This window comes from Penicillium rubens, assembly GCF_028828025.1.
Source record: "Penicillium rubens strain IBT 27055 chromosome Unknown utg000002l_segment0_segment0, whole genome shotgun sequence".
NCBI classification, from domain to species: Eukaryota; Fungi; Ascomycota; class Eurotiomycetes; order Eurotiales; family Aspergillaceae; genus Penicillium; species Penicillium rubens.
The window spans coordinates 920,392-947,907 of NW_026890600.1; the positions used below are offsets into that span (position 1 = coordinate 920,392).

General features: G+C 46.0%; 12 protein-coding genes across 12 annotated transcripts; 5 read left to right on the top strand and 7 right to left on the bottom strand.

Moving 5' to 3' along the window:
- Positions 1-442: 442 nt before the first annotated feature.
- N7525_002800 (patatin-like phospholipase family protein) lies at positions 443-3,572 on the top strand (the record flags this gene model as incomplete). The annotated part of the gene is made up of 4 exons (XM_061212454.1): positions 443-1,442; positions 1,498-2,061; positions 2,093-2,510; positions 2,657-3,572. 4 exons carry the CDS (start codon positions 443-445, stop codon positions 3,570-3,572), a joined length of 2,898 nt encoding a protein of 965 aa, XP_061069475.1.
- Positions 3,573-6,024: 2,452 nt separating this feature from the next.
- N7525_002801 (uncharacterized protein) lies at positions 6,025-6,414 on the bottom strand (the record flags this gene model as incomplete). The annotated part of the gene is made up of 1 exon (XM_002558417.1): positions 6,025-6,414. The coding sequence occupies one exon, from the start codon at positions 6,412-6,414 to the stop codon at positions 6,025-6,027; it is 390 nt and encodes a 129-aa protein (XP_002558463.1).
- A 1,541-nt stretch (positions 6,415-7,955) lies between these two features.
- N7525_002802 (hotdog fold domain-containing protein) lies at positions 7,956-8,348 on the top strand (the record flags this gene model as incomplete). Its single annotated transcript, XM_002558418.2, has 1 exon — positions 7,956-8,348. The coding sequence occupies one exon, from the start codon at positions 7,956-7,958 to the stop codon at positions 8,346-8,348; it is 393 nt and encodes a 130-aa protein (XP_002558464.2).
- Positions 8,349-11,792: 3,444 nt separating this feature from the next.
- On the top strand, positions 11,793-12,562 carry N7525_002803 (uncharacterized protein; the record flags this gene model as incomplete). The annotated part of the gene is made up of 2 exons (XM_002558420.1): positions 11,793-11,964; positions 12,018-12,562. 2 exons carry the CDS (start codon positions 11,793-11,795, stop codon positions 12,560-12,562), a joined length of 717 nt encoding a protein of 238 aa, XP_002558466.1.
- Positions 12,563-13,612: 1,050 nt separating this feature from the next.
- On the bottom strand, positions 13,613-15,146 carry N7525_002804 (glycoside hydrolase family 18 protein; the record flags this gene model as incomplete). The annotated part of the gene is made up of 6 exons (XM_061212455.1): positions 13,613-13,717; positions 13,772-14,307; positions 14,357-14,426; positions 14,478-14,537; positions 14,584-14,943; positions 15,003-15,146. 6 exons carry the CDS (start codon positions 15,144-15,146, stop codon positions 13,613-13,615), a joined length of 1,275 nt encoding a protein of 424 aa, XP_061069476.1.
- A 476-nt stretch (positions 15,147-15,622) lies between these two features.
- On the bottom strand, positions 15,623-15,905 carry N7525_002805 (uncharacterized protein; the record flags this gene model as incomplete). Its single annotated transcript, XM_061212456.1, has 2 exons — positions 15,623-15,820; positions 15,852-15,905. 2 exons carry the CDS (start codon positions 15,903-15,905, stop codon positions 15,623-15,625), a joined length of 252 nt encoding a protein of 83 aa, XP_061069477.1.
- Positions 15,906-16,142: 237 nt separating this feature from the next.
- On the bottom strand, positions 16,143-16,565 carry N7525_002806 (uncharacterized protein; the record flags this gene model as incomplete). The annotated part of the gene is made up of 1 exon (XM_002558422.2): positions 16,143-16,565. The coding sequence occupies one exon, from the start codon at positions 16,563-16,565 to the stop codon at positions 16,143-16,145; it is 423 nt and encodes a 140-aa protein (XP_002558468.2).
- Positions 16,566-17,064: 499 nt separating this feature from the next.
- Positions 17,065-17,610, top strand: N7525_002807 (uncharacterized protein; the record flags this gene model as incomplete). The annotated part of the gene is made up of 1 exon (XM_061212457.1): positions 17,065-17,610. The coding sequence occupies one exon, from the start codon at positions 17,065-17,067 to the stop codon at positions 17,608-17,610; it is 546 nt and encodes a 181-aa protein (XP_061069478.1).
- A 1,151-nt stretch (positions 17,611-18,761) lies between these two features.
- Positions 18,762-19,142, bottom strand: N7525_002808 (uncharacterized protein; the record flags this gene model as incomplete). The annotated part of the gene is made up of 1 exon (XM_061212458.1): positions 18,762-19,142. The coding sequence occupies one exon, from the start codon at positions 19,140-19,142 to the stop codon at positions 18,762-18,764; it is 381 nt and encodes a 126-aa protein (XP_061069479.1).
- Positions 19,143-19,656: 514 nt separating this feature from the next.
- Positions 19,657-19,893, bottom strand: N7525_002809 (uncharacterized protein; the record flags this gene model as incomplete). The annotated part of the gene is made up of 1 exon (XM_061212459.1): positions 19,657-19,893. One exon carries the CDS (start codon positions 19,891-19,893, stop codon positions 19,657-19,659), a length of 237 nt encoding a protein of 78 aa, XP_061069480.1.
- A 1,476-nt stretch (positions 19,894-21,369) lies between these two features.
- N7525_002810 (uncharacterized protein) lies at positions 21,370-23,133 on the top strand (the record flags this gene model as incomplete). The annotated part of the gene is made up of 3 exons (XM_002558426.2): positions 21,370-21,771; positions 21,828-22,841; positions 22,906-23,133. The coding sequence occupies 3 exons, from the start codon at positions 21,370-21,372 to the stop codon at positions 23,131-23,133; spliced, it is 1,644 nt and encodes a 547-aa protein (XP_002558472.1).
- A 1,640-nt stretch (positions 23,134-24,773) lies between these two features.
- Positions 24,774-26,623, bottom strand: N7525_002811 (uncharacterized protein; the record flags this gene model as incomplete). The annotated part of the gene is made up of 6 exons (XM_002558427.1): positions 24,774-25,183; positions 25,240-25,468; positions 25,522-25,812; positions 25,865-25,924; positions 25,984-26,209; positions 26,271-26,623. The coding sequence occupies 6 exons, from the start codon at positions 26,621-26,623 to the stop codon at positions 24,774-24,776; spliced, it is 1,569 nt and encodes a 522-aa protein (XP_002558473.1).
- Positions 26,624-27,516: the final 893 nt, after the last annotated feature.

Consider the following 27,516-nt stretch of genomic DNA (forward strand, 5'->3'; position numbering starts at 1 on the left):
ATTAGCTGTTGTGGCATCTCTGGGGAGGATAACTTGCCCTCATTTTTCCATTGCGAATCAAAGAAATACCGCAAAAATTGAAGAGGGCGCTGTCGCAAGCTGTTAGTAGTTTCTATGTAATCAGAAGTTAAATTCTCGCACTAAACCGAGAGGACGTTTGGCCAGAGGAAAATACCATCAGAATTTTGATATTAGAGACTGGATACTAGATTAAATGACCTCATATAACTTATACACTCACAAATAATGGCTAGAGTCTGATTTCTAGTGGAAGAATGTGAGGGCCAACCCACTTATCGCTATGACAGAGCTGTCACACGGAGTTGTTAAGTAATTGATGGCAGGAAATCGTTTCACAAGATTGGAGATACCGGAAATAAATAATATAAAAGCACCAGTGCTCTCAGGAAGCCATATTACTTGCAATGCGCAGGGGATCATTATGGCGGCGTGGCTCGATATACTCTCTGATACTACCGGCAGTTCTTTGGTAGACACGGGGCGATTTGAAGAAATTATTCAGGGAATGAGCCACCCCAACTCGCAATATCCATCTCTTGTCTATTTTGCTGGCAATGGAAATCGCATAAAGGCCCTTCAAGCTTTGTTTCCTCACAATAACGTCACACGCAAGGGTCCTGCTGGGCTGATTCGAGCGCATCTTAGTACAGCAACTGCACATACTGAGCATCCTGTCATATTTGCCGAGAGTAACCCTTTTAGCCAAGCTGGGGTGGGTGACAGTTGCTTGCTGAGGTGGTCTGGAGACAGACATCGACGATATCCTCTCGCCCTTGGGAAGTCTCAGCCTCTAGCAGACCTTCAACAAGAAGTGATTAGACACAAGATTTTGCCATGGACACAAGTTCTTTGCTTTTTTGTCGACACCGCCTCTGACATGCGAAATGTACAACAGCTGCTAGATGCACCGACTGGGACCCTATCAATTGGGGCTTCACATATCCACGGTATGATGCGTGTTGTTATTGTGCTGTCAGGCAACCCTCAAACTGAGGCGCATGATGCGGATGATGACTTTGAATTACCCAGTGCATGGTTAGGGCAGCACAGAATCACAGTTCTAAATATCCGTGACCGGTCAGGCTTGTCCCCATCCGTTGCATTCGACCCATTGAGAAGCCTGGTTCTTGAGCAAATCCAAGAGATCCAATCATTACAGAAAGAGAAATGCCTCTCATTCTCAGCCGTGCACCTCAGCGCACTCTGGGGCCGAGGTCTTCAACTTCGGATGGGAAGTTCAAACCCAGCCAACCTTGACTGTCTTTTGGTGGCACGAGAGGGTTATAAAAGGAAACCAGCAATGGTCAGTTGTTTTGTAGAGCTAAAATCTCAATTTGCAAGTTCTGCTTGTCCTGAGAATGAGCTTTACAACTTCATAGCCTCGGCTCTCCTTCTGGATGCTTATCCGCCTGGGATGCATCGTAAGCTATCTTTGCCTATGGTTTACTCTGTCACTAATGATTTCAATCATCGTAGTTTTCGAGCCGAAAATGGTTTTCAACGCCCTTTATCGGGCATATTGTCGGAATGCCTGGGAAGGGGTAGACGCTGAAATAGTCTGCAATAAAGTTTTGCACCGCTTCATCGAGGGCTTTGTTCAATTGAAGTCCAAGGTCTCAGCAGACATCCGTCACGAAGCGCTAGTTCAGTTCCATCGCCGATGGGGGGGCTTGCATTCAACAACAACTTGCTTTGCTTGCATGTGTGGACCACCAGAGCATATGTTGCCTTGCAGGCATACAATCTGTGATAATTGCGTTGTCATATATGGGACTAAAAGTCCCCGTACGGAGTACCACATCGACCTACCAAAATGCCCTATCTGTGACGAGGCAGTGAATCTCACGGTTCGTCAACTTCCACCAACCAAGGGGCCAATCGTGTTAAGTCTAGATGGGGGAGGGGTTCGTGGTATCGTCCAATTAGGGCTTCTGCGAGCACTAGAAAGGCGGATTGGCGGAATATCGATAGCACAGGTCGCCGATTTATTTGCGGGGACAAGTGTTGGTAAGATCATCCGTGACAAAGAAGACTGCACCTGTGGATGAAAGACTCTGATCCGTAAAAAAAGGGGCGCTTTTGGCGGTAGATATGATATTGAATGGCCTATCTGCAGAGGAGAGTTGCGCCAAATTTCCGGCTTTTGCTCGGATGATTTTCGGATCGCCTCCTAAGCATGCACCAAAATCCCCGATATCCCGGTGCGCTACATGGATAAAAAGCCTGGCGTGCTTTTTAGCTGATTGTCAGTACGACTCAGAAAGACTAGAGGATGCCTTGCAAAGAGTGGTCGACCCCCAACGCCGGATGTTCGATGTCACGACGACAAGCTCCACCGGTTGCCGAGTCGCCATTATCACGAGTCGTACTTCTGATGGAAAAGCTTGTGTCTTGGCAAATTATCGTGGAATGGGCCAGCGAGAAGCGAGTGCAGCATACGAGTTCCTTGTCCCTAAGACGGCGGATGAGAATCCTCACGTATGGAAAGTGTGAGTTGGGTTGAACTGTTATCAATTTGATTTGGAACGAACGAAGAGCTTTACTGATGAACAATACCAATAGAGCTCAATGCAGCGTCGCAGCCCCCTTGTAAGTATCCCAGGTAGCTTTGAAGACGGTGACTAATGACATGCAGCTTTTTCCGATCAAAATCCCTCCCAGGCTTTGGTGCGCTGCAGGATGGCGGAGTCAGAGCCAACAATCCTCTGGCAATTGCGCTCAAGGAGTCAGTAGTCATCTGGCCCTCTGCAAAAACCCATGATCTACTCTTGTCAGTGGGAACGGGCTCATTTTCTTCCGTGGCTAAGCCAATTGAGGGTGCTAGTCGTATACTGCAAGACAGTGCTATCCCTCGCATGATCCGAGCGACGATGTCCTCCCCATGTATGGATGGCGAGCAAGGATTCCATGAGGCACTCAATTTCGTGCCAGATGTGGAAAGATCAAACATCTTTCGGCTGAATCACGAGTTGCCTGAGCCACTTCCTCGGTTGGACGATGTGAGCAAATTAGAAGGGATGTCCAAGATGCATTTTACTGTTCCGACTGAACTAGTGAGAACTATCTTGGCGACCGCTTTTTTCTTCTTCGAACTCGATGAGTTGCCAATCAAAAGCCAAGGAGTCTTTTTCTGTAAAGGCTCAGTCCTGTGCTCCCGGTCATATTCCAGGGACCTGGTAAAACTGGTCATGGTGGAATTTCCAGGCGCAAGGTTTGAAATGGCCCGTGGCCAACGCCTTGGGGACGTTGATGATGATGATGGTTGCCGCGTATGTGGATACTACCGCAAAAAGGTGGGATTTTCAATCAATGGACTTCATGAAATGACATCAATTGGGATTGCCGGTTCTTCGTTCTTCCAAAGGATTGGCGGCTTTCCTAAGTCGGTTCAAGAGCTCCTCGATGATCAACAAGCAAATTCCCACTTTGGTCGTGCAGACCATTTGGTTAATTCCTGGCCCCCGAAAAGGAATTGCTACTGTTCCCCACGGGTTAAACGTCATATCAAATTCTTGGAGCCAGCCTTGACACACAAGAAGCGGCGGCTATGAATTGTTTCTGCACTTGTTCTACGTTGACTGGTTCAAGGTGGGGGTGCTCATTTATTAGAAGATTCAAGGCTATACTTTCCGTACTATGACGTGGGCGGGCTCCCACTGTCATTTGGCTCTGGTGAACCCGATGAAAGCTATCGGAACGTTCGGTTTATATATCGCTGCCGACTGCCACGCGCCTGAGTTCTCTGAATGCCCACTGCTACTGTCTTGATGTCAAGCAGGAAATTTGGGACGGTTTGTGAAACGAGGAATGGTAAGTGGTCAGAAGTGAAAGAGTTATCTCTTATAAAGCTCAAAAAATAGAATAGAACCAATACCTAAACAAATCTAGCAATAATTGCTGGAGCTCAATATCTCCCAATATCACCATAGTGATCTTGTCTGGGTGATTTAATCCAAATCCACTGACAAGGGACCCTCTACCTCTCCAAGTATCTAAAAGGGGTATTTTGAGGCGAAATGGCCAGGGATTGGGTCCATGGATTTCCCAAGTGTGTCAGATTGCACTAAATGCAATTTTATCATTCTGTTTTATCATTTGGTTTTCATATTCCCTTCTGTCTTGCGTCTGTTTTGCGTCTGTTTCGCTAGATATTATTCATATACATACCGTTGTTCATTACGTTGATTTATCGTTTATTACTGAATTTTTATCGTTGATGTTAGTACTAAAAAGCTTTCTTATATTATTCTTTCTTAACTTTACACGCAGATAATCACGAATAGCCGTAGCCTGCTTGGAAGAGGGTTGTGCCCATGACCCGATTATAATCGAAATTTGACAGGGCCTAATAGTTATCTAGAATACAGCAATTAACCACCGATATCAACCGCTTTTCAAACCGGTGAAGTATATTCACAGACCACCTCACCAAACTGCATGCCTTTTCCGCCGACTTGAACAACCTATGGAATTCCCTGGTAACAATACGCTACAGCCCGTTTTCTCATCTGCACTCACTGTATCCCTCAAAATCTGCACAGAATCCCTATATCCGACCTGCGTCATGTTGCATCTGGTGGAGAAACATTGACCGGGGTATTGGCGGGCAAGCCCACAACCACCGTTGAACAGAGGACCACATATAAACAAGCCGGTTTGGAGGTTTCTCCGTCCTTGATAATTCTGTGACCGCCCCCAGGTTCCGACACCGAATTCCTCTCCCAATTTTCACTGTACCGATTCTTGCACCAATCCACCTTCCACTGTCGCCCTCATTCGGAGGATTGTCTGTCATCAACATGTCTAGAATCAAGGTCTCTATGACCGACAAGCCTGCCTGGCCTGCATAGGTAAGAAGAATTATCTTTCTCGACTGCGCCAGCACCGAGAGATGCCTTGGGAGGAAAAGTCCAGGACATACTTCATGCAGTTCGGCGTGAAAGTGAGATGCAGACAAAACACCCTGTCACAGAAACATAATGTATTATAGAGCTTGTTTTGTGCATCCGATTCTAGTCAGCGCGAGCGAAAAGAGTATTGCTCTCTCTGGGCTAATATGAATATAGCTTACGAGTCAAGAAGATTGGCTTCTTCTATGTCAAGATGGTCACTTGGTGTATACTACCGTACATGATTCTATGCGACAACCCGTGAATCACCACCGTAGTTCTCGCGGAAGATGGAATCCATGGATCTAGACAAAGGCGGCCAAAGTCATGACGTTGCTAAATCTTGCTTAGGTGGCAAAGCAACCTTCTTCCCGAGTCCGTTCGACGCGTACATAGTAGTATTAGTGTTATACTACTATCTCTTCTGGCAACAACTTTCGCAAATCCTGAAGAAGGGAAAGGGCTTTGTGTTCTTTCATTTCCTTTTTAACTGTGCTGATGGATTGTGAAAAGTTAATTCTATTGCCTTCGGACGAACAGTCAGCTCAAGCGCCTCTTGTTAGAATATTGAGACAATACCTATCAAATGGTCAAGTCTTCTGGAGTGGAATCCCTCGAGAAAAAGCCCAAGAATGGGCTGATAGGCATCGACTTCAGATTTAAACCACAGCAATGGGGCGGCTCATGGATGTGAAACACCCAGATTGCTTAAGATTGAGAAAGAACTCTCGGAAATGGAGTAACTATGTCCATGGTGTTTCCGCGATCTTTGCTTGGCGCATAGCCCAAGGCGAAAAGGTTACGCTGCTTTCACCTCCACCACCAGAGCTATTTCATCCGTCGGGTCTATCTTATTACCAATAGAATGCTCTACTTCATGCAGGCTCCCTGGTATACTCAGTTCAATATATTGCATACCTGTATAATTCCGTGAAATGACACACATTATTAGGAGACCTGGCAAGCTTTTGATGAATTAATTTCCGACTTGTGCCTGAGCCATATTACTTGAACATATCTCCAGAATCTCATACTCACATCCCAGCATGTACAGCCAGGTCCATTTCAAACAACCCTATAAATCACAAATTGCAAAACCGACCCCTCACTCCCATCAAATAAACATCCCCGACAAACGCAATCCCCCAACCATCAAAGACAGCCAGCCCATCGGACGCCTGGCTACCGCAGAACCCTTCTCAGTTTTAGTCCCATATACGACCATCTGAGCATTCAAGCAGTACATCGTCTTCTTCGCTTCAGCTGCAGTATGCGAATCACAAACAGCCGTACAAGGATCCGGATCCTCATAAATCCATACTACATTCGAACAACAAGACTGCAAAACAGCCTTCATATCTCTGTTTGGACTTTTGGTCTGGTACAGTGGGACCTGATTGTAATATTGAATGTTGGAGGGCATGGTGGCGGGCACCGCGTCGCGCGAGTTGTAGCACTCGACCGGCTGTGTGAAATTAGTGTTCATCATAGTAGTAGGTGTCATGGTGCTTCTTTCTCTATTTTTTGTGTGTGTGAGGTGACCCGGTTCAATTATTTATAGCGACGCGAAAATATGAAATTTTATATTTAGCGGAACGTGTCGATCGCGGTTCGTGGGGAGAATGAGACTGTGGGACAGTTCAGTTCATCAACGGAGAGGGAAGAGATAGTCGGGAGGGAGGGGTTAGTGAGAAGGGAGGAATTGTAAAAGTATATGTTCGAAGATCTTAATACGCCCATCACTTTTAACTCCTGTACTGGGCCGCCCCCGCCGCCGGGGAGGAGGGGGGGCAACCGGTATTGACTATTGAGTATATTGGTGAGAAGTGGAGTCAGAATCATCCACGATGGACTCAATTTGCTGAGCCCTTTGGCCCTCATTAATGTAATTCGGTTCAACTGCTAACACGAATTGAAAGCCAAAAGCGAGAACTGATAATACGCCCCTTGCTTGGCTATTTGTTTTGCGATCTATATTGTATCCTGCTTGTCTTTCCATCTAGTGAGGGAACCCCTTAAATCATTTAATGACCAACATCTCTTACAGTCAGGTTTACAATCGAGCCATTTCTTCTTTATGCGCTCATGGCCCTCGTCGAAGTCCGACAGGTTATTAACTGTAGAGTAACGATTGCTTCGATGTTACAACCTCGCCACTCCTGTAATTCAGAATGCGGTGTCTGCGGGTGTATATATATCTGAAAGAGGTCTTCTGTCTACTCAACTGGAAATTGAGTTATGGATTGATTGAACGACAGAGACCGTTGGGAAGGCCAAATTGAGTGTAAAAAGAACGTTTCCTTTTGCGTTAAACTAAATGGCCAATGACCTTACGGTGACTCATGCGATATTTATCTTACTTGTTTCGCTCATGAAGTGTAGTTGAAACGGGCAACAATTGATAAAACGGTTAATCCCGGTGTTTGAAAACTTAGTCTTGCGATTTAGAGGGTAATGCCATCAAAGAGTATTTAATGTATGTACTGCAACGGCCATTTAGCATGGTATGGGATGATTCCAAATGGGGGTGAATCGACAGCATTGCTGCACCAGATGTTTTACTTGACCGTTTGATTATTTGGCAGCTGGCGCCACGCGGACCGTAGAGTGGTATCGTCATTTGCAATAATTTGGACTGCTACTGAAAACGAGCGTTGCTGTCGGAAAAGAGAAGCACAGGCAAGTTCAAACGTACAGGCGCGCTCGAAATCTATTTCACCTTCTTACCCTCTTCTCTTTTTTCCTAAACTCTATTCTGAATTACTTGATATATATAGCACTCTATTCTGACCGGAATCTTCCCGTCGTTATCTTGCACTGCTCCAATAATTTTACCTCAGACATGTACAAGCTTACTTTGACCGCATTCTCTCTCAATCCTTTCGCGGATATCGATCTCTGGCGCAATCATCTCATAAACCTCCCCGCGAGTTATGCAATGAATTACCTGAACTAACTCATGTGAGAGTCAACAAGGAACCTCTTCATGGCGGCATACTGATGATTGTGCCTTAGCATTCCCTTGTCGACCCTTCTGAGCAAATGATGCGTTCACTGTTTGAAGGCTATCGTCCAACCTTCAAGCCCCATAGTTTGGGATATGAGGCAGAATCCCTTCTACTCCTGACACCTTCCCAGCAGATGTGCTACTACGACGGTAAATTGTTCGGTGGATACATTGCCCTATTGATGGACCGAATTCTCGCGGACTGTTGCAAACACAAACACAAACACAAACCAGCGTTCACTGCCTACCTAATCACATCGTTCATCCATTCCGTCCCGCCATCAGCGCCAATGCTTCTCCGCGCATGGCCAGAAAAGGTTGAAGGTCGCAAGGTGTTCCTGAAAGGATCTGTACGAATCCCCGGAAAATCAGCCCACGACTGGGTTGATGCTGTTCGGATAGGTGCGCTCTTCATCAGGCCCAAACCCTGAACACGAATTGAAATACTCAGGCCCTCCGTGTAGCTCAAGTAGTTCCCCGAAGAGTACACTCTTGCATCATTTTCGTCATTCTCTGTATTGGACTACGGCATAGAAATTAGTTTCACCATCTTAGTTCTCTGTTTCTTTGCCTGATTCCAATTTGTATAGGGCACTATGCCTACTATGATAATGGCTGTGATCTGATTTGGCACGTATCTCGAGGCTAAGCCAAATGAAGTCTCAGGTGGGTTTAGCCAGGACTTTTAGAGAACTAATTTTAAACCACATTGTAGCTTACGTAGAACTTTGTGATTATTTGTGATTACAGCAATTTTCGAACACTGTTTACCCCTCGGACATACTCTGTTTGCCGGCCCGGGGTTTTCTGTCATTGGACCGTTTGGATTCAGACACATCTCCGCCTCACTGGGGCCATTCGAGCACTGTCTATCACTTTTAAATCTATTGTCCTTTGCTTTCGTTTCAGGCCGATGCGTGCGACGCGCGTGTACTCGAAACTTTGTTTATTACCGTTCTCAGATACTGCCAAGAATGTGAATCGCAGGTAGACTAACTATAAAAGGCATGGCGTCATGCAAAATAGAGTTCAAGATAGAATTGAAGAGAGTAAAGAGGTGAAACTGAGTTAGAGCGTGTCTGTACTCTCTTTGGCACTTGGAGAAGCGCCTTGAAGCCAGCCTACTAACAAAATTACTAACCCACGAGGATCCGCTGCGATACGGACATCTGAGATGACATATATTGCAAGGCTTTATGTATGGGCTCTGAGGAGACACAGTACTGTATATATTATGACATGTATAGTAGATGTTGCCTTTCCGGGGCGTTAATAAATTGTGTGTGTGTACTCTCTTTGTTATTTTGTCAAATTATATTTGCAGTGTCCTTTATCTGTTCTGCTTAATTAACTGAAGACAAGTACCTATTATTGGCAATATCCAGTACGGTAATATAAAATCGAATAAAACTGATTTCGATCCCGTCGGACTACCAGATAAGGAGATAGGCGGCAGCCTAGGCGATGAGGCTAATGATTCGATGAATGATGTAATCCAACCGCCACACCTACTGAGACCCAATCCTACGCGCTATGTCTCATACCTCTGTAAGTTTGTATATTGTATGGCAGCTGTCAATGCTGCACCGTATGATCCTCAGCGTTTAACCCTACACAACACCTGAATGGAGATTGCTTGTTCACCTTGAGCGTACCAAGATATCTATTCGTTTTTAAATAATGGTGGGCACTGTGTCTGGTTTTTCTTCGGTAGGCCTGTTTGAGACCGATCTATTTTGCACTGTTTTGGCCGTCAAAGAAGACGTAGCATGATTGTAATGGTTTCCTGAATATTGCGCCCGGTCATAATTGCTACAGCCACGATGTAGCGTTAGATGGGATTGATCGCCAGTACATTTAAATATAATGATATCGTTTGAAATACCAGGGACCGCCGCGCACAGAACAGAGCACAAGCAGTTCCATGAAAAAATAGGCAGGTGATGACAAATATTTCACAGTAAGAATGTATCCATGTAGATACTGAGACGGACTTCTCCGCTATCCATTATCAGTTGATTGATCTCTTGGCATTGCGTGCTTGGTAGCCAAAGATGCCAGCTTTGCTTTCTCCAAGGAATTGGCGTGAACAATTTCGACTGGACTCTGGCCTTCCAAATAATGCTCATTTGTTCGTCTGGAAACACAAATTGTCGCGCGTGAACACATCCTTTGCATATAGTGTGAATGCAGATATGTCGCTTTGAAGGAAGTAGGAACATCAAAATTGTCGCGAACTGTGATGCGGGTTGGTCCTTCATAGATCTAACTCTCACGCACTGAGTGTCTCTGCTAGCACAGCAAACGCATTGCCAGGAGACGGAGCCAAGCATGTTTCTCTGATAGGATCAGCAAATGCCCCAGTCATAGGGCAAGCTATATCATATCTCACCTTATTGCTCTGCTGCACAAATATATATGTATGGTGAAAGGCAAGGTAGAGCACAAGAAGTCTTCCCTTATATATATTGCAGACTAAGCTGATCTGCGATCCTCCTTAGACCAACAGACTCGTTGTACTAGCGAAGGAATTCCTCGACATGTTGCCTATGCCAGCAAGCGAGCTTGTAAACATTGAATTGAAGTTGTTAGGAGTGGGGCTATTAGGGAATAGATGTTGAATGGGTTATGTGAGGGCTTTTTCTGGTCGTTCGTCAACCTAAATGTAACTGGGGGAGCGCGTGGCCATCTGTTGAAGTGGTTACGATATAGAATGAAAAATACTGCTCACCTGGTCTAAGATGCCACTGATTAGGAGCACTCTTCAGCATTCACGACATGAAACGTGATTAAACCTGATGACACCCAAGCTTAACCAGCCTCGACTCTCAAAGGGTCTACCGGTACGTAGTTGTGGTTTTTGAATTAAGATAATCTAGACCGTTGGGTTTGACCGCACCCAACTTTAACCGCTCTAGGATTTATCTGCCCTCGGCATGTTGACCGCACAGTAATGCGATATGAGAATAGTTCAATTAATAAGAGCCATTACAGAAGCTATCCAGCGTCGAAAACAAGTTGGGATTCGACCAACGTCTATGCAGACTTATGATCAAATATCCTTTTCTTATCTTGCTAACCTGCTCAGTATCGAGAAATGGACTTCGAAGAGCGTACCTCAATGGCTATTAGTGCCTTTCAATAAATATGCCGAATCTCTGTCTTCTCCATTCAACTTGCTTGAATCAAAAAGAATTAACTTATACAAGGAGCTGCCAGTGTAGCGGGTTACAGTATGCGTCCTGACCTGCGCTGTCTCAACTGTTGAACAAGTTTGATTTTAAAGCGGACTTGTTGTCTTGTACTGTACCTGTTCTAAAAGCTCTTTTGTCTATACTGGTCTTCATGTGGGCGCCAGTGCACCACCTGGCAGTGTATTTGATAATCACAATGCAAAAAGAGAAACGCACCTCATTCTTGTTGTAAAGAACCGTCACATTTCCGGTTTAATGTAAATACCTGAAGACACTGAATTTACAGACGGTTCTTTGCACCATCGAAATAAAGTGAGCATTAAACATTAGATACATACTTTGCAGGGCAAATAATTGATGAGTGGTAAGGAAACATGCTAGGGGCAAACAGAAATTGCGGGCCCAACTACAGTAGTCGAATTGCTTCTTGGGATCGCCTTAACGTATGTTCTTTGACAACCACGACTTGGACGACCTACCCCCGCTTTGCTGTCCAATCTGTGGCATGCTAGACAGTCTTGTCACCTCTTTTCTGAGGCCAGTACTTTTCTCTCCATTATCTAATGTAGCTTCGTTCCCGCTCCCAGCGCACAATTCAGTCTCGAGCATAAATAATCCTCGGTCCCAGCCAGTCGTCGCCATCATCGCACTTGATTGCCTTGAAGTCGCGCATAGTCCAGGATGCGTTCCTTCAACTACCTTTTACTTATCGGGAATGTTGTGGCAGGCAGTTATTTGGCTATTATTGAGGACAATGACGGCGAGAACAACTGTAGAGTGTGGTCTCAGAATAACCACGGCTGTACAGGCTACTCAGCAACCTTTGCTAAGCTGAAAGGCAAAGATTGCTCGGGTGAGTATCCAATTTGAATCAAAGGCCCTCACGCTATTGTTAACACTCTTTAGGTTTCATTGGTGCCGGTTCCGACGATAAGTCGGTGAAAGTTGATATATGTGGCACTGAAAATGGAGAGCAGGTTGCCTGGGTGACAGTCAACAAAAACGGCACTGTGTCTTTCCTCAACCGACAGGGAGACACGTCTAGTTGTATGCTAGAAAACGGTCTTAAGGTGCCCAGTGGGTGTAGCATTGGTAATACAGGTTCCTCTCAGACGACCACGCCGATCTCTACAGCCAGTCAGTCCTCGTTCTCAACTGCAATCGGCACGTCCACTTCTGGAACAGCCCGTGTAGATCAATCTCCAACACCGACATCCACGTCGACGCCTACGGACAGTCCATCTTTTATTTCAGACGGTAAATCGGCTACTGAGACGCCCCGTGCTGATCAATCTCCAACCCCGATATTCACGTCGACGCCTACAGACAGTCCATCTTTGGATTTAATTTCAGCCGGCAAATCGGCTACTGGGATATCCCTTGCAGATCACTCTCCAACTCTCACGTCTACCCCGGCATGCAAATGCTCTTGCGAATCTGCAGCCGTCTGATGTAGATAGAACTACTCTGCCAGTGCGAGCCGCAGGCTAGTTAATTAGAGCTTATCAGGTTTAGTACAGTATGCCGGAAAGTTTTCACATCATATCTTGCCTTATATAGTTGAAGCTACACGTGTGCATCATGCAGGAGGTGAATGAGCATTTCTTACATCTCGTTTTGTATTGAAGGATAACATAAAAAACCAATATATGGAAGCACTTTATCTTTGCCTACAACGTATTTTTCACAGTACCATCACGGGTCTTTCTGAGCCTCTACAGAGTGGGAGGCTCAGACGAAGGGGGAAAGATAAACCAGACACCGTCCCGGAGGCGAAGACGATTCAGGCCGTATTGGACTTCTCCGAGGCGTCACAGAGGTTTCATAGTCGTGCGCCATGAGAGCAGCCTAACAATTGAAGCGGCAGTGGGCCACGAAAGGCCGTGACGAGGCTCTAAGTTAGTGTCAGGAAGTGGATGTCTCTACATGTACATAACTGAAGATATATAGTTGTCGTATTCTGCATATCGTTCGCGAAGTTGTATTCTAAACCACAACCCACTAGGCTGGGTACGGATTCGTATTTTGGTCTAGTGGTTAAATCAACTTGGGAGGGGACAGGGTAATGAAATAATCTACTACTACTACTGTGCTTGACCAACTCCTTTGCCGTCCATTTCAAAATTCTATCAAGATATCTCAACTTATTCTTCCCAGCACAAATAGCGATTCCCTTGGCCAGTGTGCAGGCTTCCTTGTATTGTTCATTGTAATCCCCTCTGCTTGTGGAAATTTTGGCGCAGGATAAACCTTCAAGCTGAAATGTGTCGACGTACCAACAATACAAAATCTGAAGCAGATATTAAAAGGTGTTTGGGAAAGTGAGTTTCTGTTTCTGTTATGAAAGGCAATAGTTTTATTTTATCTCGCACTAGTTAGAACTTAATTCTGGTGGTAGATGGAGTGCTGGTAGATGAGCGCGAGGGCGAATTTATTGTGTCCACTTTGGATGCAATGCACCAGCTGCCAGCCTTTAATTCTTTATTGAGCAAGCAAGTTGATCAAGGCTCAAAGCAGGCCTTCAAATTGTCGTATTTGGAAATAGGATAGCTCAACTGATTATCGGTCTTGTCCAGAGCACCAGTGCCTCCAAGAGTACTCACAACCTGCGAGTTCAAAGTAAGTAAGATAATGAAATGCGAGTGGACTAAGAAACATACCGTGGTAATCAGACTGTCATCACCTTGCTTGTCACCACTAAGCTCCCACCACATACCACCACCAAGCCCCTTGGATTTGATGTACTCACCTTTTTTACGCGCAACCTCAGGGGTATCATAGCTGATGAACAAACGCGACCCCGAGCTATAGCAGTAGCTAGCAGCTTCCTGGTCCAAATTTGTGACCTTGCAGCCGGTCTGAGGCAGAGCTTTGTAGTCCCACACACCATCCCTCCAGCCACCAACACCAAGACCGTTATAAGGTTGGCCAGGGCCGCTGGTGTCAGTAAACGCCCGGCCGTACAGCGGCATACCTAGAACAATATTGGAAGAGGCCACTCCGTGCGAGGTGTAGTAATCGATTGCTTGGTCCGTATTGAAGGGAGTGCTGGCTGGGTTGCTGTTGGATGCAAACAGGTTGGCGCCATGGCCGGCAACAGTGTCCCAGCTTCCGGCGTAATCGTAGGCCATCAGGTTCCAGAAGTCCAGATACCGATCCATCTGGGCAAGGTGCTCTTTCAGGTAGTTGGCAGGGCCTATAAATTAGGTTAGCGTTGTTGAGGAGTTTGAACGAATGATACTGACCAGCAGGAGATGCAGCGGTGAGTAAGAAGTGATAGCCGCCTGTGTTGGCGTAGCTGTATACATCCAAGGCCTGAATATGTTTAGTTTTACAGACCCATAAATAAAAGAAGCATGAAAATACCTCACGAAGACGGCGTAGGGTATCAACAAATTGGTCCGCTTCGTTGTTATTTCCAGGATACTTCTGACATTAGCATCAAAAACCGTGAACGAGATGGAAAACTCACTTCAAAATCAACATCAATACCGTCGAAGCCCAAGTCCTTTAGCAACTCGACAGAACTGCCAGCAAACTTCTGGCGTCCCGCTTCAGTTTCAAAGGCCAGCCTGAGGTTGGAAGAGTACGTCCAGCCTCCAATCGACAGAAGAACCTTAAGTTTGCGATTTTTCTTTTTGAGTAGGAAAAGCTTTTTGATACAGCCATAGACATTGTTGCCGGTATCGGTCCAGGAATCAGTAGGGTAGTGCTTATCAGTGTCCGACCAAGGGTCCGACAGGATCACCTCACCAGAGGCTCGGACATTGGCAAATGCGTAGAGAACATGGGTTAGTTTCTCAGCTGGGATGTCCTGAGGTTGGAAGATGCCCTGACAGACTTTGTTGAGTTATTTGATTTTATGGTGGAATATGTGGTTGAAGGTCATACCCAGTTCACAAAGTATGCCACGGAACGATATCCGTTAACGCCACGAGTAGCAATGTCAGCCGCATTGACCTTGACCAAGGAGGGAATATAGGTAGCGTTAGCCAGCCACGCCAGGCTCAATATTAGAAAAAGGATGAAGTGCATGGTGAAAGAGTGGCAAGGATGTATCTGATGGGATGGCCCGGCCCAACAAGCTTTGAGAAGAAGGTATTGTCGATGAGGAAAGGGATATACCTACTATTTGTAGATGGCAAATAGTCTTACTGACAGATCGTTGTGGCCCACAATCACCAACCCCTAAATAAAAACAGGCATGACACTGAAGCGTAACAAGAAAAGGACAATATGCTGAAACTAACTGCGAGCGCAGCTTTCCTTGGATTCTCCGGTGGAGATTGCTACAATGGTCTCGAATGGAAAAAATTGCAAAGGCGTCTGGATACATGTAACTGAGATCTATATATAGAGAAAATGACACGCAGATTCTAGAAGCCCATCTTGACCTCTTGGCTGAGCCTCTATCAACACCCATCCCGCGCATTTCCAGGGCTTTAATAAACCTTGCAATGTTAATTTGCAGATATATTTGCGGTGGGGATGGCACAAAAAATGACTTACGATCAAAAAGATAAGAAGGAACGGATAGCGGCATTGACACAGAGGTCGGTTACACCGCTTGGGATTAGAGGGTTGCAGTTGCTACCCGTGCTCAAGGTAACGTTGTTGACACCGTCGGTAGAGACCATAACCGATTCCATGCCGTTCTCCAGAGTCGAGCACCCAGCCTCGTAACCTCCAACAAACCTCTTTCCCCGCGCCTGAACAGTCAGTTGTGGTGTAGTAAGTAACTGACCACAGAGCAGATGCGGCTAGTCCAAGGACGGAAGGGGTTTCAAGGCGCATAATTGAAATGTTTGATTGAAATATATGTTATGAAGACAGAGTTAGGAGTCAGGATAGTGTAGAGGACCACCGTATATCACTTTACAAGGCAGTATTGCGCCTTTGCAGGGTCAAGTATACAGTGTTAGTCTAGCTGATTCAACGAAGATGACACTAAGCTCTCTTTCACGTAACCACTCTTTCACATAACCACTCTTTAACCAACCACACTTTAACCAACCATTCTTCAATCAACCACTACTCAATCAACCACTCTTCAATCAACCACTCTTCAATCAACCACTCTTCAATCAACCACTCTTCAATCAACCACTCTTCAATCAACCACTCTTCAATCAACCACTCTTCAATCAACCACTCTTCAATCAACCACTCTTCAATCAACCACTCTTCAATCAACCACTCTTCAATCAACCACTCTTCAATCAACCACTCTTCAATCAACCACTCTTCAATCAACTGCTCTTCAATCAACCACTCTTCAATCAACCACTCTTCAATCAACCACTCTTCAATCAACCACTCTTCAATCAACTGCTCTTCAATCAACCACTCTTCAATCAACCACTCTTCAATCAACCACTCTTCAATCAACCACTCTTCAATCAACCGCTCTTCAATCAACTGCTCTTCAATCAACTGCTCTTCACTCAACCACATTTAAACCAATCACTCCCTCAGTCAACCACATTCAACTAACCAATTTCTCTTGAAAGGATGGATGGATGATTTTCATTTACCCCTCACCTAAGTTTACAGAAACGGATACTGATGTTGTCCGCCCCATGCTGCCCCGTGATGGTATCCAATTCAATTGAAGGCCGTATAGAACGCTTTAGCTGGACATCGCGTTTTCTTTGATCTGTGCTTCTACTGTATATTTGTTGTTGATCTTGTATCTTATTTCCGTATTATCTTCCTCGACTATGGCCGCCGAAATAAGGATGCTTCCGAATATCAATATTCCGCCATACCGCAAAGCGAAAGCAACGTGAAAATGGAGTCTTTATCAAAATGAGTGAGTGACCCGCAAGAAAATGACACTGGATTGGTCTTCAGCCTTTACATTGTAAGCGCCTACTCAGGGATTGGTTCTTCGCACACATATAAGATAGTCGAGGTATGAAGTAAACGTATGCCGCCATTCATACTGTCCAAAATGCCATTGAAAGCGGTTGAGCATCCGTCTGCAGATGATGCCTCAAGTATTTACAGTCGCTCACCGGAATCTCCGAAAGACATGTTGAGTTCCATGCCAATGATGCTTCCTCCTCGGCATGACCTACCAGAAATAAATTCTCTGGATCATCAGATTGCACTGGCCCGAGGTTCTACCATGGCATTGGAAACCACCCGAACGCGTCTGAAGTGCTCAAAGTCACGAAACCGCCTGTCACTTCAAGAGTTGAAGGAAGAAAGAATTTGTCAACGGGATCAACAGGAGAACGAGAATCAGTTTTATCGGTCTTGTTTTGAAAATCTTCTCAATTTGACAATGTCGATTATTGATGTTTCCCAAGAGTTGACGTTGCAGTATCACTTCGAGCCAGAGGCAAGACCGCTTGACAATGAACGGGTGTTTCAAGCAGTCCGCAAACTTCGTGTTGCTCTTGAGCAATCCAGAATTCGAGAAGCCCAGGCTGAGCAGATTTGGAAACGACAGTGGAAAGTCTCACGAATTAATCATACCACACGCTGGATCTGATCCGTGTACGGCTGTAATTAGGCATAGAATGTAATTCGCCATTAGATGATAGTGTTTTCAATCCAAGGAAAAAAAAAGAATTTCCGACGGCTACGAAGCGTAAATATACGAAATTATTGATACGAAGATTCTGAGCATAATCTACGTTACTTAGCGTGATCGCTGGAATCGTGACTACGTTTACTGGATCCTCGTTTGAACCTTCCGACCTCACAATGCCTGCACTGCTCTGTTTAAAAACAATCCCATCACGTGGCATCCGCTTCCGATTTGGCGACGTTATCCCCAGGATCATCTCGGCCCTTTCAAAATCATAAATACTACCTTTTGCTTTCTGGATTGTACAGCCAATTTCGCGGGGCTGGATCTCTATGAAGAACATGCAGAAGGTGCATTCTGAGAGCGATTCCTTCATCTTGGCATTGAAGCAATCTCGACTCATTTCCTTCAGTGCCAGGTCGACAGGCTGTCCTCCCGGATTCGATAACATCATATGTTCAAGATATGCGGCACCGTCGTAGCTGTACGGATGAGCCAATTCGATGCTTCCAAGGTAAAGAGGTTTGTCCTATACAGCAGCTTCGTGCCGAAACTGTTCCGCAAACTCTGCTACGGTGCATTTTGCAGGTACATTATATCCGTGCGAGATAGCGTAACTTTCAAAAGAGCACCCCGAGAACCGTGAATTCCCAGTACTTCACAATCTGCATTAACTGTCTGAAACAACTGACGCCGCAACCGTTTGAGGCAAGTGGTTGCATTTATAACATGGTGCCCTTTCCATGGTCAAGGACATTGGGGCAAGCCTGATCTAGCTCTCCCCGGCTCAATGTTCCGCGTAGACACTTCAACGTGCAGTAATACCGGTGATACCCCCTCTCCCTCGAAGCTAGTGCTGGTGCCATATGGATTGACGTTGGCTGTCCCTGTCTGATATTGCGCCATATATGTGGGTCCCATCTCGGCGTATCAGGGTCAGATTGGTCCTCGTCTGCATCTCGTTGTGCGTCTATTGGCTGGCAACCACCAACACCGGGCTTGTTTCGCCTGGGACGCCGTTGTATCGGAGATATTCGAAGTAACCCATTCGTCCTTGGTGGCCGATATTTGGAAGACGGTACCTCCTCAGATACTGCCCAAAATACCTGCCACTACCACTTCCCGTCTTGGCAATGAGTCGATTGCTTTTTGTCTCCAAGCTTGATGCCGAGGCCACAACTTGAGCGCCTGGAGAGTGAAGGCGAGGGATTCTCCCACGGCGGTAAAATGAAGACGATTTGGGCCATTTGATTGGGGGTTCCAGCCGGTGAAGTCCCCAACATCTCCCTTTGGAACAGAGGTGGTACAGAAGCGTCCCGGAATTCTCCAATTCGCAGATAAATATCAGCTTCGCCGGTACTTAGCACCTCAATTTCCGTACCAGCACGAATAATGTAGTCATGTGGCTGCACAAGAAGTCCAGCAATCGCGCGACGGAACGGAAGTTTCGGGAACTCATCATCTTGTTGCTCAGCCACCTCATCAATATCCATATCCTCCAGCCCTTCATAGATGCGGCCCAGTATCACCTTATGCGGAGATTTGTACTATTTGATATCAGCTGCAACGCGATGGATCGATTCGGATGATTGGCTGGGGGTTGTTGTAGACGCAGAATTGATCGGCACGAGGCCGGCTGCTTCGCGCCGGAGCCTAGGTTCTCCGGCCACGCGTCATTATGGTGCTTGGTTCGCTTTGTTCTCGGGCAGCTGGACGCGGTGAACGTCGTGGCCGACCACGAATATCGATATTCTGCATTCGCTCCTCAAGTTTCCACTCGGGGCTCAGTGTATTGGAGTGGTTCTCAAAGCGTATCGATCCTCTCAACCCAAATGTCTGTCTCAGTCTTGGATCGCTGTAGAGTTCTTCGATGATTTTCGAAACATGGTCCTCCACGGTCTGGCGAAGAAAGCGATTAAGGCTTAGTTCCGAGCCAACAAGCTGCCCCCGGTGTCTCTCCAGTTTCTTCCAGGGTATGAAGAGAAGTGAAGAATTCATCAGCAACCGCTAAATGTCCTCTTGTTCTTTCGCGAAAGAGCCAGAGGCTTTGAGTCTTCTGGGGCGCAGTTTGTTGGTCGCGGTGGCGGGATCTCCACGCGTATATCGTGTCTTATCCTGCTGAACTGCGAGACCATGGAAGAAGTGGTTATGGACACCGTCAAGGGAAGCGGGAAGGTTGGTTTTGGATGTCTTCTCATTTTCCTCTGCTAAAAGGCGTCGTAGTTCGTCAATCTCAGTGGACATTTTGAATCACAAGCGTTGCGGATGGCAGTTGCAAGTTCGCAGAGGGTCATTCTTTACCTGCCGCGTCGCCCACGTGTTACATCACGTGACATGACAGACCTATCGCTGGTTTGAAACAAGATCTCACTCAGGAGACTTGTAAAGCAGAGGGTTGGTTGCTTGCCTCATACCAACACAACAATAGGTTCTTTCTTAAGATGCCTTGTACCTGTAAATCAAACATGTCTTCGCTTTGTTCTGTCAACCTTCGGACTGCCTCTGGAAGAAGGGCACGCCTTTGCATCAGCTCTGCTGGACGGGAGTGACATATCCGAATCTGAACTAATACCCTCTGCTGAAGATGGTGTAAGCGCTCATTCATTTGAAACAGTAAATTATTCAAAGTACTGCAAAGGAATTCGAGTTGCTGTGTACATTCCTTATCGCCTATGCAGCTAGCGAAAGCAACAGCAGCCTGAAGCATTTCAAGCAAGGATTCGCTATCTTGAACGATTCTGTGGACTGCCGCATGGCGTATATTGGACACTGTATGCCTTAGGCTGTGAAGCTTAGCCAATATCTGGTGAAAATCTTTCGAAGATGCGTATTTTCTATTTTGGTTCAAAAGTGGGAAGAGTCTGTGCAGCTCCATTGACTCTGCACAAACCCACTCGGCCGACCGACACGCCTGGGGTAGCCAGCGTTGGACAAAGCGGAATCCACTTTGCTCCAACATTTTTTGCACTGCTTCTAGGACAAGGTGCTGAGCGCGGAAAGGCACCTTCTTAGGGACGCTCTCTCGAAACGTGGAAACACCCCCTGGTACAGACGCGCTCGAAATCAGTTTCACCACTTTACTCTCTTCGATTCTTTTCCAAACTTGAATCTGAAACACGCTAATCTATGTCCGGTTTGGATAATTTCAACCTCTCGAAACGTATTGTAACTCTAATCACATGATGAGTTATTCTGTAATATATTGGAAATTATCATACAATTGATACCCCATACCTCAATGCCCCTCACGAGTCGTTGCTCCAATCTTAACGGCATTCATTTCTGTATAGTGGATAGATACAGATTAGCCGATGTTGGGCAAATATCACTACGGAGAGAATTAGACATATTGCACCCTCGACAGAACAAGGAGCCTGGAGCCAGAACGACGAGTCTTCCCTTCCTAGTCACTTGGTAGGTCACCTGACAGCGGGGCAATTTGACAACTCAGCTCTATGCTCGCGACTACCCCTCGATAATCACCTAGATACATAAGCTTTAAGCTTCAATTGATCTTTTACTACTCGTTAGTCCTTTCAACAACAACGACACAGTGCCATCACCATGCCTAAAAATTTTTTTCAGTGCATGTCTTCAAGGTAAACTATATCGCAAAGAGGGGTAGGTGGCTGTGCTCGACAGAAGCGGGGTAGTCAGTTCGTCACATAAGAGCCTCGTGAGTGTCCTCTCCGTTCAAAGCGGTCTTCCTATCAACACACGATGGCTTCCGGACTCGAGGTTGTGGGGCTAGCTCTGGCGGTTTTCCCTATTCTTGTGGAAGGGCTCAAGTTCTATGCGGACAAGAAAGGTCGAGTACGAGATTTTATTCATTACCGACATTTACTCAAACGCATTGTCCGCGACCTCTCCCGCGAGCAGATCAGCTTCCAAAACTCCAGCCAACTTTTCCTAGAAAATATTTCCATGCACTACGGTCTTAGCTCGAACGATATCCAAGAAATGATGCAAAATCCACAGGACGCCCGTTGGCGCAAGGGAATCCCATTTCAGAGCGACTACCTCATAGAAAAGTCGGTCGCTATTTATCTGGAGACAGTGGAAGATATGAATGAAGTATTAATTAAGATCCAAGACACGGTGGGGACTCGTGAGGGTGCCCATGTAAGTCGCTGCAGTTTTGACTTCTGGGCCGAACGTGACTAGCTAACCCGTATCAGCCCGCTCTACTAGACAAATCCACTTTTCGCAGACAGTGGAGGAAAATCACGCTAGTCCTAGGCGAAGAAGATATCAAAAAGCATCTCGAGCGTGCACGTGGGCTAAATACCTTCCTGTCTCAGCTTACAGAACAAAATAAACCCACATCTTTAGCAGATAGTGTTTTGCAAAGAAGCACTCTGCACTATGAACGAATACGGAGACACGCTATCGAGCTTTTTGAAATTTTTCAAGCCAATCTTTCGACCTCAGTGATCTGCAAATGCGTTCTCGGGCACACAGTCAACATGAAACTCGAATTCCGTAGCGCACGCATCACAGCGAAGAGGCTTTTTTTCCGCACGCTTTTCACTTTCGACCGTGCCGAGCCCAATTTGACACCTCCGTATAACTGGCGGGAAGTAGAGATAGAGCCTCTGCTATCTGCTCGGCTTTGTCATGAGACAATATCTCACAAGGCAGTGAACCTTTTCGCAGATTCATCCACCGTCCAAACAGCAGACTCAACTTCCTCAGAACTACCAAACATTTGCACTGTCATCAAAGGCCCAATCCAATCAGGATGGCTAGGCTATCTGGCTAATAGCCAAGGCTGCCGGCATCGTATCCGTGTTCTAGCATTGGATCAAATTTCAGCAGCTTTAGAGACCATACAAACAATTTCCCTTGCTGCAGTTCTTGACCACAGAGAATTCCGCCTAGTACACAGATATCGACTCGGGCTTAAGCTTGCCTCTTCTGTAATGCAGCTTCACACAACCCAATGGCTTCCGGACTATTGGAACAAGTCTGATATCTCTTTCCCATGCTTTTCGGATGGGAAAATTGATTTTAACAACCCATTGATTAAGCGTGGCTTCGGATCTGAAGAAAAGCAAAACTCAATGGCCTTTACCTCAGGATTAAGCAATTGTGGATCTGTTCCTTGTCTGTTCTCTCTTGGGGTTGTGTTGCTGGAATTGATCGAACGGCAATCAATTGAAACTATGAAGAATAACTCATATGACGACTCGGTATGTACCCTTGGAATCCCCAAATAATCCTTAGGAAACTGCTCTTGTTTAACCCTTAATTTAGAATACAGGACAAGTGACCGTTGAGTTGACGAAGCGACTAGCTAATTCCACTGATTGCAGCCCTAATTACAAGAAGGTCATGAAAAGATGCATAGGCGGCTTGGATGCTGCTTTTGAATCACTAGAAGATGGCGATTTCAGGGATGAGGTGGAACAGAAGATAATTCTACCACTGGAGGAAGACCTGAAATTTTACTGTGATAAGGGCTACATTGAAGATTGCGTGTGACTTATTTTCATCACTGTTGAACAAGCATAGCTAGGGTTCAGACTTTGATTATCTCTAGTTTGGCAGCTGCCGCGCAAGCAACGGCCGACCTCAAAGAGAACTCAGAAGCGTGTAATTAAGTGATGAAAGTAAACACAATACAATACTATCGAGGAGTAAATCATGCAAACATTCCTACCATGTTGGTGCTTCGTCACATGACCCTCACTGCTACCAACGAAAGGTGCCAATATGCGTAACCCCCATCCCGGTGACATGAAATGCCCTGTGTGATGAAACGCCCACCAGGTACTTGCACATTCGAGCGCCGTCATTCTCAATCCATAAATTGAAGATTGCCCGAGAGTAGTAGAAACAATGATTATGTGATTTCTTATTCGATCTTTTTTCTTTTAACAAAGATTACAAACTGTTAAAGTGGCGGATTACAGGACGGCGCGCGCTACTAGAAAATGTACTGTTTACTACTGTGACGCCAAGATCATCCACAAAAGCGTCTGAAATGAATAGGAAAGGCGACGTTAGATTGATTCGCCTACCTAGCGACCTATATTGACTTTTTATATCATCAAAATTATGTTACCTGAGAATATACCAGTTTTGGTGGAATTCTTGGCAGTAGAAAGGTACATAAGACAAGATTACCGACATTGCGAATACACGGAAAGGAAACAATCATGTACCTTGATGTATGAGAAATACTAGCGCCGCTAAACGGAACAGCCGCCCCACAACCCTGTCCGCACGTAAGAGATGGCCTGCTTGAAGGAAAGATAATGCTAGAATTACTTCCAGACCGCAGCCCGCTGCAAACTATGTGTGTTTACAGTGCTTCAGGGGATATTACCAGTATAAATTTATGTTTCCATGTGAGCTTCTGAAGCCTCTTGATGATTAACGTGTTGATCTAGGAAGTGTAAAGAATGTTGAGACTAGCCAATGTTTCGGAATGCTCACGTCCAAGCACCTTCTCTCGTATATATTGATTTTTCATATTATCATAATCATTTTATGTGAGGATATACCAATCTTGGTGGAATTCTTGGCAGCAGCAAGGTACATAGAATAAAAGGAAAATACACGAAGGGAACCATCATGTAAACTTAATGTATAGAAAATACCGCCGCGGCGAAGCGGAATAGATGAAAAGATGCCCTATAACCCTTTCCTCGAGGAGGTGCCCAGCTTTGAGGAAAATAAGTCCAGAAGTATTTAAAGACCGCATCAAACTATTAGGGTATAAAGAGCTGCATAAATGAAAAGCAGCTGCGAGAGGAGAATGCGCTGATATCCCCATGCACCCTAACTAGGAAATCTTTCTGTGCCCCAACTATCAGGCAATTTATTCCACAAAATGTCACGATTTCACTCAATTTGAGGATAGCATGGTTGAGAATCAGTATGCGAATAAATAAGCCGTCTCCTGATTACTGGTATATATGCTCGTACCAGGAACGTGAAAGAAATGTACACCGTTGTGGGAAGCTCGTGACATGTCTTGATGATTTATACAATGTTTGCATCTCGCTAATGAGACTAGGTTTTAGGTGGGCTGGAAATAATTTCTGTTCTGTTTATGACTACTCTTTTCATTCTTGTTGTTGTGGAAATGCCTTGGGGGATATCAATCCATAGCGAGACTAACATCCTGAGCTAATGCTTTCCCCCGACGAAGACAACTCGTCTGGTTCCAGAATGTCAGAACCATCAGCGAGTCCATTTTCAGAGAATGAACCTTCCCACGAAGAGGATCCATAACGAAAAGATGAGCCAATTTCACTTGTTGCATCCCTAGCTATAAGACTTTCTGAGAAACCATTATGGCTCTCTTCTGAAGGTTCGTTGATATTATAGACTTTCACTTGGCTGATATCATCGGAAATGTTGTCGTCTTCGTAGTGGGCCGTGTCACTTTCTTCAGAGTTTGAAGAACTTGCAGAGTCATGAAGACGAGCCCTTTTCGCCTTAGGGGTTTCTGAATCATCGTCCATAATGTTCCGTTTCCTCACTGATGATTCATGCAGGAGCGTGGTTGGGGCGTTTGAGGCGTCTGCGCTGTAACAGTTCCCATTAGTTCGCACAAAGACCGTGGAGCAAGTCACTCACTAAACCGAGCCGCCACCACCGATGGCGCCTTTTTTGAGAACTGCCGTAGCTTATCGAGCGCCGTTCGATATCCGACCGCGTTGCGCATGTCGAATTTGACGATCATTGAGTGATCTGCATGCAGCGGCACCTTGTCTTCTACGTGGTCGGGAAGCTGAAGAAGAGCCGAGTCTGCGTCAACCGTCGTCATGAAATCTCCAGTGCGTTTCCAACGTCCGCTTTCCGAGTCCTACAATCGTCAGTGTATATCGCAGTCTGTTTAAGATGAAGGCCAACACATACTAATACCAACCGCTTCGTCTGCTCTGTCTCATAGAAGCTGACCACCTTACGGTCCCGGATCAGGTTCTTAAAGTCGGCCAGTTGATGAATCAAGACATCCGATTGGCTGGAAATCTGGCGTAGGAGTGTCTCTCGCGGATGGTGTCCATCGCCGCCCAACATTTGCTGGATATCGTCCATCACTAGCCCTTTATGTGGGATAGCGAAGAGGATTATGCCGTATGTGGCTCGATGCAGCGACGTGATCGCTGGGTGGTCTTCTTCCAGTGTTTGGATGGCCCTCACCAAGCACTAGAAATTGTTGTCAGCATTTATCAGTAACTCTGACCGACTATCATCTTACATGAGCCAGGATGATACCCCCAAAACTGTGTGCAATGAAAATTAGAGGTCTCTGCTGGAGCTAGTCACAGAATGAGCCTACACTTGCTACCAATAGAAAAGTAACACAGTGTTTCCTACCTGCTTCGTGGTCCGGACTTTCTTGATATCCTCCATCAGCTCCCGCCCGTAGTCCAGGATCGTATTGACTCCGGGGCTCGACAGCTTGGAGTTGTACCCGTAGATCATGGTGCGGCACTGCGGTAGATCCTTCGACAGGAAGTCCCGGAGCCACATCCGACCGAGATTTCCTCTTCCTTGCCATGATCCATACGCATGTCCATCCAGTCCGGCAATGGCAATGATACTATATGGTATGGCCAGTTAGTGTTAATCTTCTGGGTGTGGATAACGGCACAGGTCCTTACTCGGCAATCACAGGCTCATTCTTGTCTGGCGTGTAGAGCTGGGTAAAACCAAAGAAGTGGCAGTCAAAGTTGATGTCATCATCTCCCATCTCGATCTGCCAGTCTCCGAGCTGGTCAACCCTCAGCTCACGGAGGAACTGAGGTACCCCACCGCGAAACTGCACCAGCGCCACCCTCTGTGTGTCACTTTCATAGCATGAAGGCACGATCGTGATCTCGGCTTTGATATGCGATCTTTCGTCGTCCGCGAATTTGTCGGCGATTGTCTCTTGCAATGTGGTCTTGAGATCCTCATCGAGTAGTTCCCTCGAAAGGCCGGTCACCCGGAAGACGTGCGACCTTTTACTAGCCATCGTGATTTATCTTCGTCAGAGTGGTACATCAGACGGGAGTGGACTTTGCGTCGCTTGTTGGTGGGTGATCAACTTAGCCGCTGAGGCTGAATCAATCAACACGTGCGGGGTACCACGCATCCACCTCCAATCATTGCTACTATCACTTCGTACATACCACTGTGAACCAAATGGAACTTCCTCCCATCATTGATTCATGGCGAAACAGTTCACCGCCACATATTGTATCAGTCTGCCGCTAATTTACCACCTAAATGATATTTCCTACCAAAGCTGAACACAATAATATTAACTTAACTTTATGTCTTGGCAAGCTCGTACAAGTCTGGCCTGACATCACGTGCCGTAAGTTGAAACTAATCAGGCTTCGTTTAGCCCCAGGCTAGCCACTTTGGACCTAGCGCCTCCTAAGAAGGAGGTTCACTTCAAGGCAAACCTAAAAGTTGCGATCCCGTTGACCCTGAACTCCACGTGACCTAGGTTTCCACCAATCTCTCGAAAAGGAGCGTTTAGCTTAACTTAGATCTCATTAAACACTCCTGGTGAAACTTGCCCGGACAACGCACCTGGATTTGCTCGCTCGTTGACGGCCAAGTAACCTTATCACGTTTGCTTAATTTCAACCTGACTGCCCCTTCAACTTCTGCTCGAGACCGTTCAAGTTAACTCTTGCCCAACCGATAATGTTCAATCTCTCTGCTGTTCATTCAAAGGTTAAAGCACGCCCTATTTGGCATCAACTTCACATTCCGCTTCCCATGCTCGACCGACCTGTGGAATTTAGCAATAGATGTCAAACACTCCGCGACTGTCCGAGTCTAGATCAAGAAATCAACAGAGTTTAACTAGAAACTCACGAGTTAGGAAGATGAATATTCTCCAGATATCGTTAT